General features: G+C 38.0%; 1 protein-coding gene across 2 annotated transcripts in view; it reads right to left on the bottom strand.

Annotated features, from left to right (window-relative positions):
* Positions 1-1,429, bottom strand: part of LOC102807870 (sodium- and chloride-dependent GABA transporter 2) — a 39,386-nt gene extending 37,957 nt beyond the window's left edge. For both annotated transcript variants that reach the window (XM_085497210.1, XM_085497213.1), the window contains exon 1: positions 1,097-1,429. In XM_085497210.1, the coding sequence (XP_085353336.1) occupies positions 1,097-1,298 (202 nt within the window). In that variant the 5' untranslated portion in view covers positions 1,299-1,429. The remainder of the gene's footprint in view (positions 1-1,096) is intronic.
* Positions 1,430-13,742: the final 12,313 nt, after the last annotated feature.

The following is a 13,742-nucleotide window of genomic DNA, read 5'->3' as shown; positions in this document are numbered from 1 at the left end:
GTCATCCTTCACCAGACAGACGAATATATGACCTAAAAATAAGTAGCTACAGCTTCAGTCATGATAGTCAAAAGGTGACTCTTACAAGGGGGTGTATTTTATTGAATACAATGAAAATTCACTGTTCTAGCGACCACATATAGCATGTCACAAAACGATGTTTAAACTCGATACTTAACACAAGTATACTACTGGCATAAATACATATCAATTAAAAAGTGGGTGCAAGTCTTTTTTTAAATCAAATATAATTTATTGGCGAGTCTATGCAAGAGCTTAGAGCAAGGAACTGCCCAGATTATTATCAACAATTGATTGAACACCTTGAACCGAGGTGTCTTGGTGTCTCCTAGTCTGTACTGGTAGCAGCGTGTCGATACCAGCTTTCAAATGCTTGCATAACGACTACAACAAATTCACCTTCTGTGATGAAAACATTCTCTACAACATAAAACACCCATTGTTATATCTATTTGAGAACACCTTTATACAAAGTAAGAATCTTACACTGTAAGATCAAAAGACAGTCAACTTGTTTTAAACTAGTAGGCTGATAAAAACTGGGGCAAAATACCAATTGCCACCGATTTACAGAATTCCTATGTTAATTTTCTAAAGTTGACCAATCACTTAACATTTGTACACACTTTTTTCTTGGTGATTTTCTGCAGCTTGTGAAATGTTAGATTGGTTATCTCCCTCTTATTGCTACCAGGCTATATTACAAGTAGCAATGGTGGGATATTCATAGTAATTACCAAAAACGTATGTTGCAAGTAGATATCAACCTGCCTGTTGTGAAATATTTGATCATTCATGTTTACTATTTCCGAAAATATAGTTGTAATTTTTTTTTTTAATAATTTTTAGGGTTGGATGAAAATAAAATCGAACAATTATGATAACATTACAGTGAAAAGGTACCGTGATACCAATGTTATAATAGTATACTACTAGTACGTGATATAGGCGTAACCGTAGCGTACCCTAAGTGGTGAACGTGTGAAAGTCCCTCCACTACAGGGGAAAATGTTTTCATGTTCAATCGTTTTTTTGGTAACTTTGAACATAATCCTTCTATCATAAATGTACCTACCTCCACCGTTGGCGTAACATAGATACGGGAATCTCCATACATTACCAAGACCGACGGCGAAACCAACACAAGACAGAATAAATTCGGCCTTGTTTCCCCACTGGGGCCTTTTGCTGTCGTAGTCGTCTTCTGCTTCAAGTAACATGGGTTCATTTTTTCGGGGTACCTCCACAAGCTCTACTTCTGGAAACGTGTCTCCCATTTCAGCAGTGTGATTGTTGATACACTCTGGTATACTGATGTACGTTTTAGAAAAAAAATAGATGCCAAGAAAGTGGCGATAAAGTTTTTACGACGCCCTGATTTTCGAAATACAGGTGAATGAATGATCTAATTTGCATATCAGTAGCTCGCAGAACGCTTAGCGACCTTCAGGCAAAAGCGAGTCTATACAGGGCAAAACGCCCTTCGTCAGATAACAGTTTGGCAGCGAGGTTCACGTCATGTTCTACATAACATTATATAGAGCAGGTTAAACGATTGTTTAGAACACCCATCAACTGTCAGTCCAACGCAACAACATATCCCTTCGGCTACCTTATTACTCTGACCTCATACTAAAACTACGAAAAAATGCAGCAATGAAAACATGTTTGCAATACTGTCGAATTGGAGCGTGCGTCATGTTTCCCACATCATTATATATTGTCAATTCCCCTTCGATTAGGGGTTGGTCAGATACCCCGGCTTCATACTGAACAAGATCAATTAATTAAACTAGATAAGAAAATTTCTATTATTTTTTTCAGTCACAAAACGGTATTTTCGGTTCACAACGGTAAAAACTAATCATTTTAATTAATTTATTTACAAATTTAATTACATGATTTTTATAGCTAAACGCTGTAAGAGTACATCATTTTGAGTTGTTGAGCAATTCAAGAAATTAGGATATGGCATTTTTCTGGATTACTTCTATTTCAAATTTGTGATCTGTTAGACACTCAAAAACACTATTGATATTGGGCTCATTCCAGACCACAAACTTCGGCACCATGCATAAATATTGATAGTATCATATTAAACCTTAGGTTTAAACACAGTCCCTCTATGATAGGGGGACTGTGGTTTAAACTTAAACTACATTTTGTAAGATAGAGGGCATAAACATGTCTGGGTTTTGAATTAACAAAAGAACCTGAGATTCCTTCGCTTGTAGTGCCAATACAGTGTAGTTTTATAGCCACTGATCAATGGAGAATATGATTCCTAGATATGTGTTATATGAAACTTACTATCTTGTTCCTCAGTACAAGTATCTTGGTGTGTTGTTTTCATCCAGACTTAAACCAATCAGTAAAAAAACAATGTTTAAATTTAAAGTATTGAATCGAAAACTAGGTGGTATGACTATATCTGATTCATTTTTTGATTCCATCATTTCATGGTAGTGAAATCTGGGGATATGAGAGCGCTCCTGAAATTTAACATGTTCAGAAATAATTTTGTAAATTTCTACTCGGTGTAAGTAAATAAACCGAGTAATTTATCAACTCTTGGCGATTGTGTTCCATTTCATCTCTATGTTCTTTACTTTAAAATATGATTTAGCTACTGACTGAGATTACTACAAATGGAAGCCAACAGATATTCTCATAAATGTTAAAACGAATACCTGATCAACGTGTTGTAACGTCGGTAATTTAGAGATATCATTTTTAATTTTTCGCTTTGGATTCGGCCCTGTAATGTCTGAATCAAGGTGTGGGGCCAAAAAGTTCGTTTCTTTCACAGAAAATTAAAGATTGTGCGCAACAAGCCGGCACAACGACACTGCATATTCCTGCAAACTAAGCCGTTACTTGATCAATAAAAATGTTTGTTTTTTTGCATTCACATTTTAAAATGTATAGCTACTTTATCAAGGTTACTTGTTCTTGAAAAGGGAAGACATGGAAACCATATCTTTCATTATTTTTGCAGACTGATTTCCATTTATTGCAAGGGTATCTGCAAAAAGTTGGTAGAACAACGCCAAAACGCCATCTTAGCAAGGGTATCTGCAAATAGTGGGTAGAACAACGCCAAAACGCCAACATAGCAAGGGTATGTGCAATTAATGGGTAGAACAACGCCAAAACGCCAACATAGCAAGGGTATCTGCAAATAGTGGGTAGAACAACGCCAAAACGCCAACATAGCAAAGGTATCTGCGAATAGTGGGTAGAACAACGCCAAAACGCCAACATAGCAAGGGTATCTGCAAATAGTGGGTAGAACAACGCCAAAACGCCAACATAGCAAGGGTATCTGCAAATAGTGGGTAGAACAACCCCAAAACGCCAACATAGCAAGGGTATCTGCAAATAGTGGGTAGAACAACGCCAAAACGCCAACATAGCAAGGGTATCTGCAAAAAGTTGGTAGAACAACCCCAAAACGCCAACATAACAAGGGTATCTGCAAATAGTGGGTGGAACAACGACAAAAAGCCAACATAGCAAGGGTATCTGCAAATAGTGGGTAGAACAACCCCAAAACGCCAAGATAGCAAGGGTATCTGCAAATAGTTGGTAGAACAACCCCAAAACGCCAACATAGCAAGGGTATCTGCAAATAGTGGGTAGAACAACCCCAAAACGCCAACATAACAAGGGTATCTGCAAAAAGTTGGTAGAACAACCCCAAAACGCCAATATAGCAAGGGTATCTGCAAATAGTGGGTAGAACAACGCCAAAACGCCAACATAGCAAGGGTATCTGCAAATAGTGGGTAGAACAACCCCAAAACGCCAACATAACAAGGGTATCTGCAAAAAGTTGGTAGAACAACCCCAAAACGCCAATATAGCAAGGGTATCTGCAAATAGTGGGTAGAACAACGCCAACACGCCAACATAGAAAGGGTATCTGCAAAAAGTTGGTAGAACAACGCCAAAACGCCAACATAGCAAGGGTATCTGCAAATAGTTGGTAGAACAACGCCAAAACGCCAACATAACAAGGGTATCTGCAAATAGTGGGTAGAACAACCCCAAAACGCCAACATAGCAAGGGTATCTGCAAATAGTGGGTAGAACAACGCCAAAACGCCAACATAGCAAGGGTATCTGCAAAAAGTTGGTAGAACAACCCCAAAACGCCAACATAGCAAGGGTATCTGCAAATAGTTGGTAGAACAACGCCAAAACGCCAACATAGCAAGGGTATCTGCAAATAGTTGGTAGAACAACCCCAAAACGCCAACATAGCAAGGGTATCTGCAAATAGTTGGTAGAACAACGCCAAAACGCCAACATAGCAAGGGTATCTGCAAAAAGTTGGTAGAACAACCCCAAAACGCCAACATAGCAAGGGTATCTGCAAATAGTTGGTAGAACAACGCCAAAACGCCAACATAGCAAGGGTGTCTGCAAATAGTTGGTAGAACAACGCCAAAACGCCAACATAGCAAGGGTATCTGCAAAAAGTTGGTAGAACAACGCCAAAACGCCAACATAGCAAGGGTATCTGCAAAAAGTGGGTAGAACAACCCCAAAACGCCAACATAGCAAGGGTATCTGCAAATAGTGGGTAGAACAACCCCAAAACGCCAACATAGCAAGGGTATCTGCAAATAGTGAGTAGAACAACGCCAAAACGCCAACATAGCAAGGGTATCTGCAAATAGTGGGTAGAACAACGCCAAAACGCCAACATAGCAAGGGTATCTGCAAATAGTGGGTAGAACAACCCCAAAACGCCAAGATAGCAAGGGTATCTGCAAATAGTGAGTAGAACAACGCCAAAACGCCAACATAGCAAGGGTATCTGCAAATAGTGGGTAGAACAACGCCAAAACGCCAACATAGCAAGGGTATCTGCAAATAGTTGGTAGAACAACCCCAAAACGCCAACATAGCAAGGGTATCTGCAAATAGTTGGTAGAACAACGCCAAAACGCCAACATAGCAAGGGTATCTGCAAAAAGTTGGTAGAACAACCCCAAAACGCCAACATAGCAAGGGTATCTGCAAATAGTTGGTAGAACAACGCCAAAACGCCAACATAGCAAGGGTATCTGCAAATAGTTGGTAGAACAACCCCAAAACGCCAACATAGCAAGGGTGTCTGCAAATAGTTGGTAGAACAACGCCAAAACGCCAACATAGCAAGGGTATCTGCAAAAAGTTGGTAGAACAACGCCAAAACGCCAACATAGCAAGGGTATCTGCAAAAAGTGGGTAGAACAACCCCAAAACGCCAACATAGCAAGGGTATCTGCAAATAGTGGGTAGAACAACCCCAAAACGCCAACATAGCAAGGGTATCTGCAAATAGTGAGTAGAACAACGCCAAAACGCCAACATAGCAAGGGTATCTGCAAATAGTGGGTAGAGCAACGCCAAAACGCCAACATAGCAAGGGTATCTGCAAATAGTGGGTAGAACAACCCCAAAACGCCAAGATAGCAAGGGTATCTGCAAATAGTGAGTAGAACAACGCCAAAACGCCAACATAGCAAGGGTATCTGCAAATAGTGGGTAGAACAACGCCAACACGCCAACATAGAAAGGGTATCTGCAAAAAGTTGGTAGAACAACGCCAAAACGCCAACATAACAAGGGTATCTGCAAATAGTTGGTAGAACAACGCCAAAACGCCAACATAACAAGGGTATCTGCAAATAGTGGGTAGAACAACCCCAAAACGCCAACATAGCAAGGGTATCTGCAAATAGTGGGTAGAACAACGCCAAAACGCCAACATAGCAAGGGTATCTGCAAAAAGTTGGTAGAACAACCCCAAAACGCCAACATAGCAAGGGTATCTGCAAATAGTTGGTAGAACAACGCCAAAACGCCAACATAGCAAGGGTATCTGCAAATAGTTGGTAGAACAACCCCAAAACGCCAACATAGCAAGGGTATCTGCAAATAGTTGGTAGAGCAACGCCAAAACGCCAACATAGCAAGGGTATCTGCAAAAAGTTGGTAGAACAACCCCAAAACGCCAACATAGCAAGGGTATCTGCAAATAGTTGGTAGAACAACGCCAAAACGCCAACATAGCAAGGGTGTCTGCAAATAGTTGGTAGAACAACGCCAAAACGCCAACATAGCAAGGGTATCTGCAAAAAGTTGGTAGAACAACGCCAAAACGCCAACATAGCAAGGGTATCTGCAAAAAGTGGGTAGAACAACCCCAAAACGCCAACATAGCAAGGGTATCTGCAAATAGTGGGTAGAACAACCCCAAAACGCCAACATAGCAAGGGTATCTGCAAATAGTGAGTAGAACAACGCCAAAACGCCAACATAGCAAGGGTATCTGCAAATAGTGGGTAGAACAACGCCAAAACGCCAACATAGCAAGGGTATCTGCAAATAGTGGGTAGAACAACCCCAAAACGCCAAGATAGCAAGGGTATCTGCAAATAGTGAGTAGAACAACGCCAAAACGCCAACATGGCAAGGGTATCTGCAAATAGTGGGTAGAACAACGCCAAAACGCCAACATAGCAAGGGTATCTGCAAATAGTTGGTAGAACAACCCCAAAACGCCAACATAGCAAGGGTATCTGCAAATAGTTGGTAGAACAACGCCAAAACGCCAACATAGCAAGGGTATCTGCAAAAAGTTGGTAGAACAACCCCAAAACGCCAACATAGCAAGGGTATCTGCAAATAGTTGGTAGAACAACGCCAAAACGCCAACATAGCAAGGGTATCTGCAAATAGTTGGTAGAACAACCCCAAAACGCCAACATAGCAAGGGTGTCTGCAAATAGTTGGTAGAACAACGCCAAAACGCCAACATAGCAAGGGTATCTGCAAAAAGTTGGTAGAACAACGCCAAAACGCCAACATAGCAAGGGTATCTGCAAAAAGTGGGTAGAACAACCCCAAAACGCCAACATAGCAAGGGTATCTGCAAATAGTGGGTAGAACAACCCCAAAACGCCAACATAGCAAGGGTATCTGCAAATAGTGAGTAGAACAACGCCAAAACGCCAACATAGCAAGGGTATCTGCAAATAGTGGGTAGAACAACGCCAAAACGCCAACATAGCAAGGGTATCTGCAAATAGTGGGTAGAACAACCCCAAAACGCCAAGATAGCAAGGGTATCTGCAAATAGTGAGTAGAACAACGCCAAAACGCCAACATAGCAAGGGTATCTGCAAATAGTGGGTAGAACAACGCCAAAACGCCAACATAGCAAGGGTATCTGCAAATAGTGGGTAGAACAACCCCAAAACGCCAACATAGCAAGGGTATCTGCAAATAGTGGGTAGAACAACCCCAAAACGCTACCCCAGACCATTCGTCCCGGTGTTATCGCGATAGCGATAACACCCGGACGAATGGTCTGGGGTACCAACACGCCAACATAGCAAGGGTATCTGCAACAATTGGGTAGAACAACCCCAAAACGCCAACACCCAAAACTTTTCTTATGAATCTTTTGTCCAAATCGAAAATAAAATTTTAATTTTAATTTTTGAACCCTACACGCTGTCAAACCATTATGGGTACACCACATGCTTTTTCGTTCTGGTACATTGAACTGACTACATTAATAGCTTTACCCCTGATACCAACTCTGGCTAATTTATAAAACAATAGATAGTGGTCAACGAGATCAAAAGCTTTTTCATAATGCATATATGCGCAATACATTCTCCCAGAGATTAATAAATAACGTTCAATGTTTGTTTGCAATTAATTCAGCCCACTTATTTATTTTAGTATATAAAATAAAAGTGATAATTGATAGTATAGATACACCAGGGTAATTATTGGCTTCCTCCCTGCTACCTTTTTTATGTAAATAGACAAAACACACACTTAGCTCGTTCATTTGAAAAACAACCATCATTTAGTATTTTATTAAATAGTTTCAACAACAAACTAGTAAATGACGTGGAACATTAGGACAAACACCATCGAAACCATCGGTTTTGAGATTGACAATGCTTTTAATTATTTCATGGTTTGATATATCTGCGTTTAGCTCTGAATCGACTTTCAAATCACCTGTTTCTGCAACCATATTGTCCAAAAAATATTTCATCTCAGTATAAAAATCATTAAAATTACCAATGTTAGAAATATTTGGACTAAATAAATATTCAATAGAAAAATACTCAAACCATTCATCTTTGGATATATTAGAAGAATAAGAATCTTTATCGACAGCTCCAGTGCCTGCTTTCAAAATAACTTTGTTTCTTTGTTTTTAACATTGCTTTTTAGTCTTGTAATTTTCAGACGACTTCCCAATTTGAGGATACGAATGCATTATGTGCTCTGATTACATATGCCTTTTAATTCTCTATCGTGCCATTTGTAATTACTCTTTGGTCGATTTCGCTTTTTTTTTCATGTCCGAGGATGCCGAAAGTAAAAAGGACATTAAATTTTCAGATTCCGCATTGACATTTTCATGATGTATGTTCCAATGAAATGGAATAACAGGTCTTTAAAAGAATCACCGATGAAGTAATCGTTAAAACTTAAAGTTTCTCGATTATCTCAACAATACAGACATGGCTTAAACCTTGGAATCGAGGTTGTGTGATTATTTAAATAATTGCACTACGTTGTGCTAGTTAAAGTTCAAATGATCTGATTTTGGACTATTTTCGCCACAAAAAGCTCTGAATAAATTAAACACATAACGCTGGAGCCACGCTCATTAAAGCACGATGTAAATCCGCCGCTCGGAAATTTTGGAACGTTAGGCGCTTTTGAAACGTTTACATTTTGAAATGCACGTTTGACTTATTTGAAAATTCGTTTGGTATTTTTGAAGTCGGACTTTGAGAGAAGGGGACTTGGGCCTTTGTTATTTTTGAAACCTGGCTTTCGTAAAGTTTTAAAAAGGCCACAAATTACGTTTCATAGTTGACCAATGTGTATAAAAGTTTAAACATGCAAGACTCAACTCAAAGTGGGGTTTACAATGCCAAATGTGCATTTCAATAATAAAAACAAGTTTCGAAAAGTATTTTCATTTATTTTTGCATTTTTGAAATGGTGCACGTTTGGGTTTCAAAAATGCCAACGCATACCAGATGCGCACCACTCTCAATGATGCCACAGTGTCATCTCATCACGTCTCACGGCGGGGGTTTCACGGCGGGGTCTCACGGCGGGGCGGGGTCTCACGGCGGGGTCTTACGGCGGGGGGTCTCACGGCGGGTCTCACGGCGGGGCGGGCGGTTTGATCAATTAACAGCTATGATACAACTCATGTTTTGCGTGACGTTGTCCATCGGAATGTTGTGATTGGATGAATGCAATAAATGGAATGTATATGTGCATAACTAATCAAAAACGTTTTGACTAATACGCAAAAATTGCCGTAAATTGTTGCAAATATTAGTACATAAATTCAAAAGCTTAGAAAGAACTCCCGTGTGCTAAGAGTATTGGATATATATAAATAATTAATTAGCCTTCCAAACAAGAAGCTTGGCACCTAATATTTGTCTGCTATGTACAACGTGAATACAATATGACCCACATTGCTTAAGTTTATAGTACTAACAGAAAATACTTTTGAATTTACATCTGTGGCTTTGAGTCTAATTTATCTCAGAGAACCATCAGTTCAATTCAAATCTGATCTGTTTAGAGAAATTCGCTAATAATAATTAGATATTCAATATGCATGTTTTCCATTAAACCAAACACGGATTACCCCCAGAGCATCTAAGGACCATATTTCAATGAAAGGTGATGGTTAATATGCACATTGTGCAAATTCGACAAATAGTATGCTCGAATTTCAATCCAAAAAATATTGCATTGTTCCCAAATCTTATTTTTAAAAATTTTGAAATTTATATGCAAATTAGGCAATTATTATGCATAGATTTCAACCCCAAACTATACAAATTAAGTAATTATTATTAATATTAGTTATTATCATCTCACCGACTCCTTGTGGAGTATTGGAGTACAAAAGTAATTTACACACATCTGAGAGACATACAAACATAATGAGACTAACAAACGTTGCTAGGCGTGACAAATATTGATATTGAAGAGTTGGTTCATTTTTTCCGTATTCGCCCTAGCATCATAATTCTTTGTGAATAAATTGCTTCAGGCTACTTTAAATGCTGGATATATCAAAACAATTGCATTTCATCACCAGCCATGCACAGAGGACATGCATTACACAGTTGGTTATTTTGAAATCTACTTTCAGATATTGGTAATCTATGGTTGTCGCAGCGAAATCTTGTCAAACTAATACGATGTGCCGCACTCATGGCGGATATATATCTTTCCAGGCCAGGCTTCATTTTTTAATCATATAATTTGAACATAAGTAATTTATTGGAATATACTTAACTAAACCAATTTTGTAATTCTATATTCTTAATTCTACACTTTTTTAAGCCACATTCTATCAACATTTTAAAAATCATGCCACGTTTTTGAATATCTAGATTGATCAAGTATTGCTTTAATTTTTGCCAGTCATTTTGTTTAAACTCATTATTGTCATACTGTTTTTAGTAGCCTGGACATTATGCTAGATAGTTTATTCGGTTTTCCATAGGCGAGGTGCATCCAGAAATGTATCATTCGCTTGTTTACTAGCCCAAGCAATGGAAACTTTCCGATCACACCATAAACCATGAATTTGCTATAGAAAACTTCAATCTGATCTAACTTCTAAAATCCCCTTATGGACTGCCATAAAAGAGAATTGGCGTGACTAGTCTGTCAAACAAGTCACATACTTTTATTGCTACTGTACTGATAGAAACACTGTATTTCTAAAAATGCAATAAATATTATATTTACCATTGCGTCTTTCTGATAGGACATTGAGGGCGCTTGCATGTCAGGGCTAATTTTGATCGTAACAGGGCAGTGCGCGTCCGAAATGTATCCAGGATATATATGATAAACCGTACCTTCCATGGCTAAACTGAATGGTGTTCAGCATTACGCATAATGACGTAATCAACAACGCCAGATGCATTACCGATACCACAGCCATCACCTAAGTGCCCTGTTTATAAATTTCAGGTCCAGATCTTTACATAATTCAATTAATTTACGTCCATTGTTATAGGTGCAAGGATCCAAGTTGAATCATTTTGTTGGGTTTCCCAGTAATTCTAAATTCATATAAAATCATTCATTAGACCGGTTCTAGAGTGGAAATAAATAACATTGGTGAGTCGTACATAATTTTTAGGTTAATAAGATTATTTTTCATCACATCAAATGTCATCATGGTGATTGATAGACATGTTCTACGATCAATTCATAACCAATGTCACCATTGTCAACCCGTAGTCATAAAATACTTTGTTTCTTGAATTTGAGATACGTGATTGGTATATTTTTTGTAAGTAAAATACAGATGCCATAAATTCCTCTATATCTAGGCGACTTGCATTTTCTTTGTATTACAAAGTGTACATAGTTAGGAAAAATTCAATAACATGCATTTTAGGTTCGACAAGGAATACCAAGTCAAAATTTTGGATACATTTTTCCAAAATACCTCACTGCATCGTACTAGGCATACCACACACACATGGAGTCCCCTTAGGTGGCGCCCTCACTCAAGCACCACATCGTCCTTACTAAGTTGTTGGTCGAAGGGGACCAATATCATGGAATAGACGGCCAATTTACTTGTACGCCAAGGCTCGATCCCCCTACTTTTCTTGCATACCAGTCTCCTATGTTAACTTTACTTTTATTTTGTTGGCAAATCTACAAGTGAAATAAAGTTCTAGCTATGGATATTTATATAGTACTCTCAATTTAATTGGGATGCAGTTACAATATGGAATCTATTTGCGTCCAATACTCTCCCGTACAACCTCGATTGTGGGAGACAGGTTAGTGACCCATAATGCAACAGTTTGCTGTGTGATCTGCTCCAGGGGCTCTTCAGTGCAGATCATTCTCAGATCAGCATCACACAAGTTTTTCAGTGCTACTTTGAAGAGTGTTTCACTTTTATCTTGATGGAATGAGATGTTGGAACATTTGCAGTAACAGGATTGGAATCCTGAAGGAGACTAAAAACTACACAAAACATACCAGAACCTGTAAACATTGGGGTAGTCTTCGCTCTGTGAGACTATTAGAAGTTGAAAATGTGTTGTCCACTTGCTTTCACAAGTACTAATTAAATTTGATACTTTAATTTGTGTACCCTGAATGGTGCTAGTTAGTTTTAAATTGTAACTAGGATTATGTGAAGGCAAGGTTGGCATAAAATGTTTCAGTATACCAGTGTAGTTTAGACTTTGTAGCTATGATCTGTTAACACTGCAAATTCATTACATGTTTTGGAAAATAAATATTTTTGTTTGTATGTTTAATGAAGCGTAGTTAGACAAAGGCCATAGCCAAGTTTATTTTATTTTATTTGCATTGACCTTTTTTTTCTGAACACTAGACCACTGGAGACACCGCATTTTTCAACTGAAAAACAAAAGAACAGCCTGCCGTATATTGAATTACAAGTTTTCCCTAATAAACGTTAATTCAATAAAAAATTGAATGGAGATATATTCCTATATCTGATAAGTGCAAATAATTTCAAACTCTTGAATAACGTCAGCATCGGCACATCATGAATTTTTCAAAAGAGGCAGATAAATTAATTGATTAGGAATAATGATGCATTTTTTGACCCGATCATTTTGAGTATTGTTAAGGCTACTGCCCAATGTCACCACCTACATGAATCAGATTGCCTTATGGCAAACTCAAAATATATAGAAGCATGGCCATATATCTGCTAAGCTGTACCTGAATAAAATTGTACAATCACAAACAAATGTTTCAGATAAAATCAAGATAAATTAATTTTATTGATACAATTAAAAAATACATTTCAGGCACTAAGCCATCCACTGCATCACCATTGAGAAACAACAACCGACTCTCCATGACTTTATTGAGCACTTCACAGTAATAAACCCAACCAGTATTGTTTTGTACAGATATAGAACACAGTACAACCTGATGTATGCAAGTCATCAATTATATGCATATCTAATTATGAAGTACTTTTCATGGCTCTGTTACGTTTGTGCTTCATTATTTGGGAGTATTAGAACAAATGTATCATGGAATGATTAAGATCTGAACAGCAGTATCCCACTGGGCAATTCATACCAACCACTGTAGAATAATTTATTTTCGCTATTTTCGCTGAAGGGATAATTATGTGAAAATAAAATCCAGCGAATATACTTTCTTCCTATATTTCACATTATACTCATCAAAAATTGAAGTGAATTCCATATAAAACTCCCAAAAAGCCTTTTCAGCGAAAATTAATTCCAGCGAAAATAAAGTATTTCACAGTACCTAATTATGTAATTTTCTTTATTTTGGGATAATATTTTTTTTCTGTTCTATTAATAGTAGAGATTGTATTTCTTTTATTATAAGAGCACTAAACACAATTATAGTGACAGTAAACAAACTCTTCCAGAACAGCAATAGTGGAGACTGCAGATTAGTTCAAGTCAGTTATGTGTACAGAATACACAGACATATTTTTTTTCCTGGGCCAAAGTTCAAAACTACATTTTTTCCAAGATCTTTGCACCGAAAAACAACAGATATTCAAAGTTGATTTGTTGTCCTAATGTTTCTTAAATTGTTTTGTGCGTTTTTTCCCATGAATTTTTTGAAGCCTGATTACATGACAGAGCCTTTCATAT

The sequence above is a fragment of the Saccoglossus kowalevskii genome, chromosome 3 (assembly GCF_978046115.1).
Source record: "Saccoglossus kowalevskii chromosome 3, keSacKowa6.1, whole genome shotgun sequence".
Taxonomy (NCBI): domain Eukaryota; kingdom Metazoa; phylum Hemichordata; class Enteropneusta; family Harrimaniidae; genus Saccoglossus; species Saccoglossus kowalevskii.
Note: the sequence above shows the minus strand (reverse complement) of the source record. Positions and strands in the feature narration are given on the sequence as shown.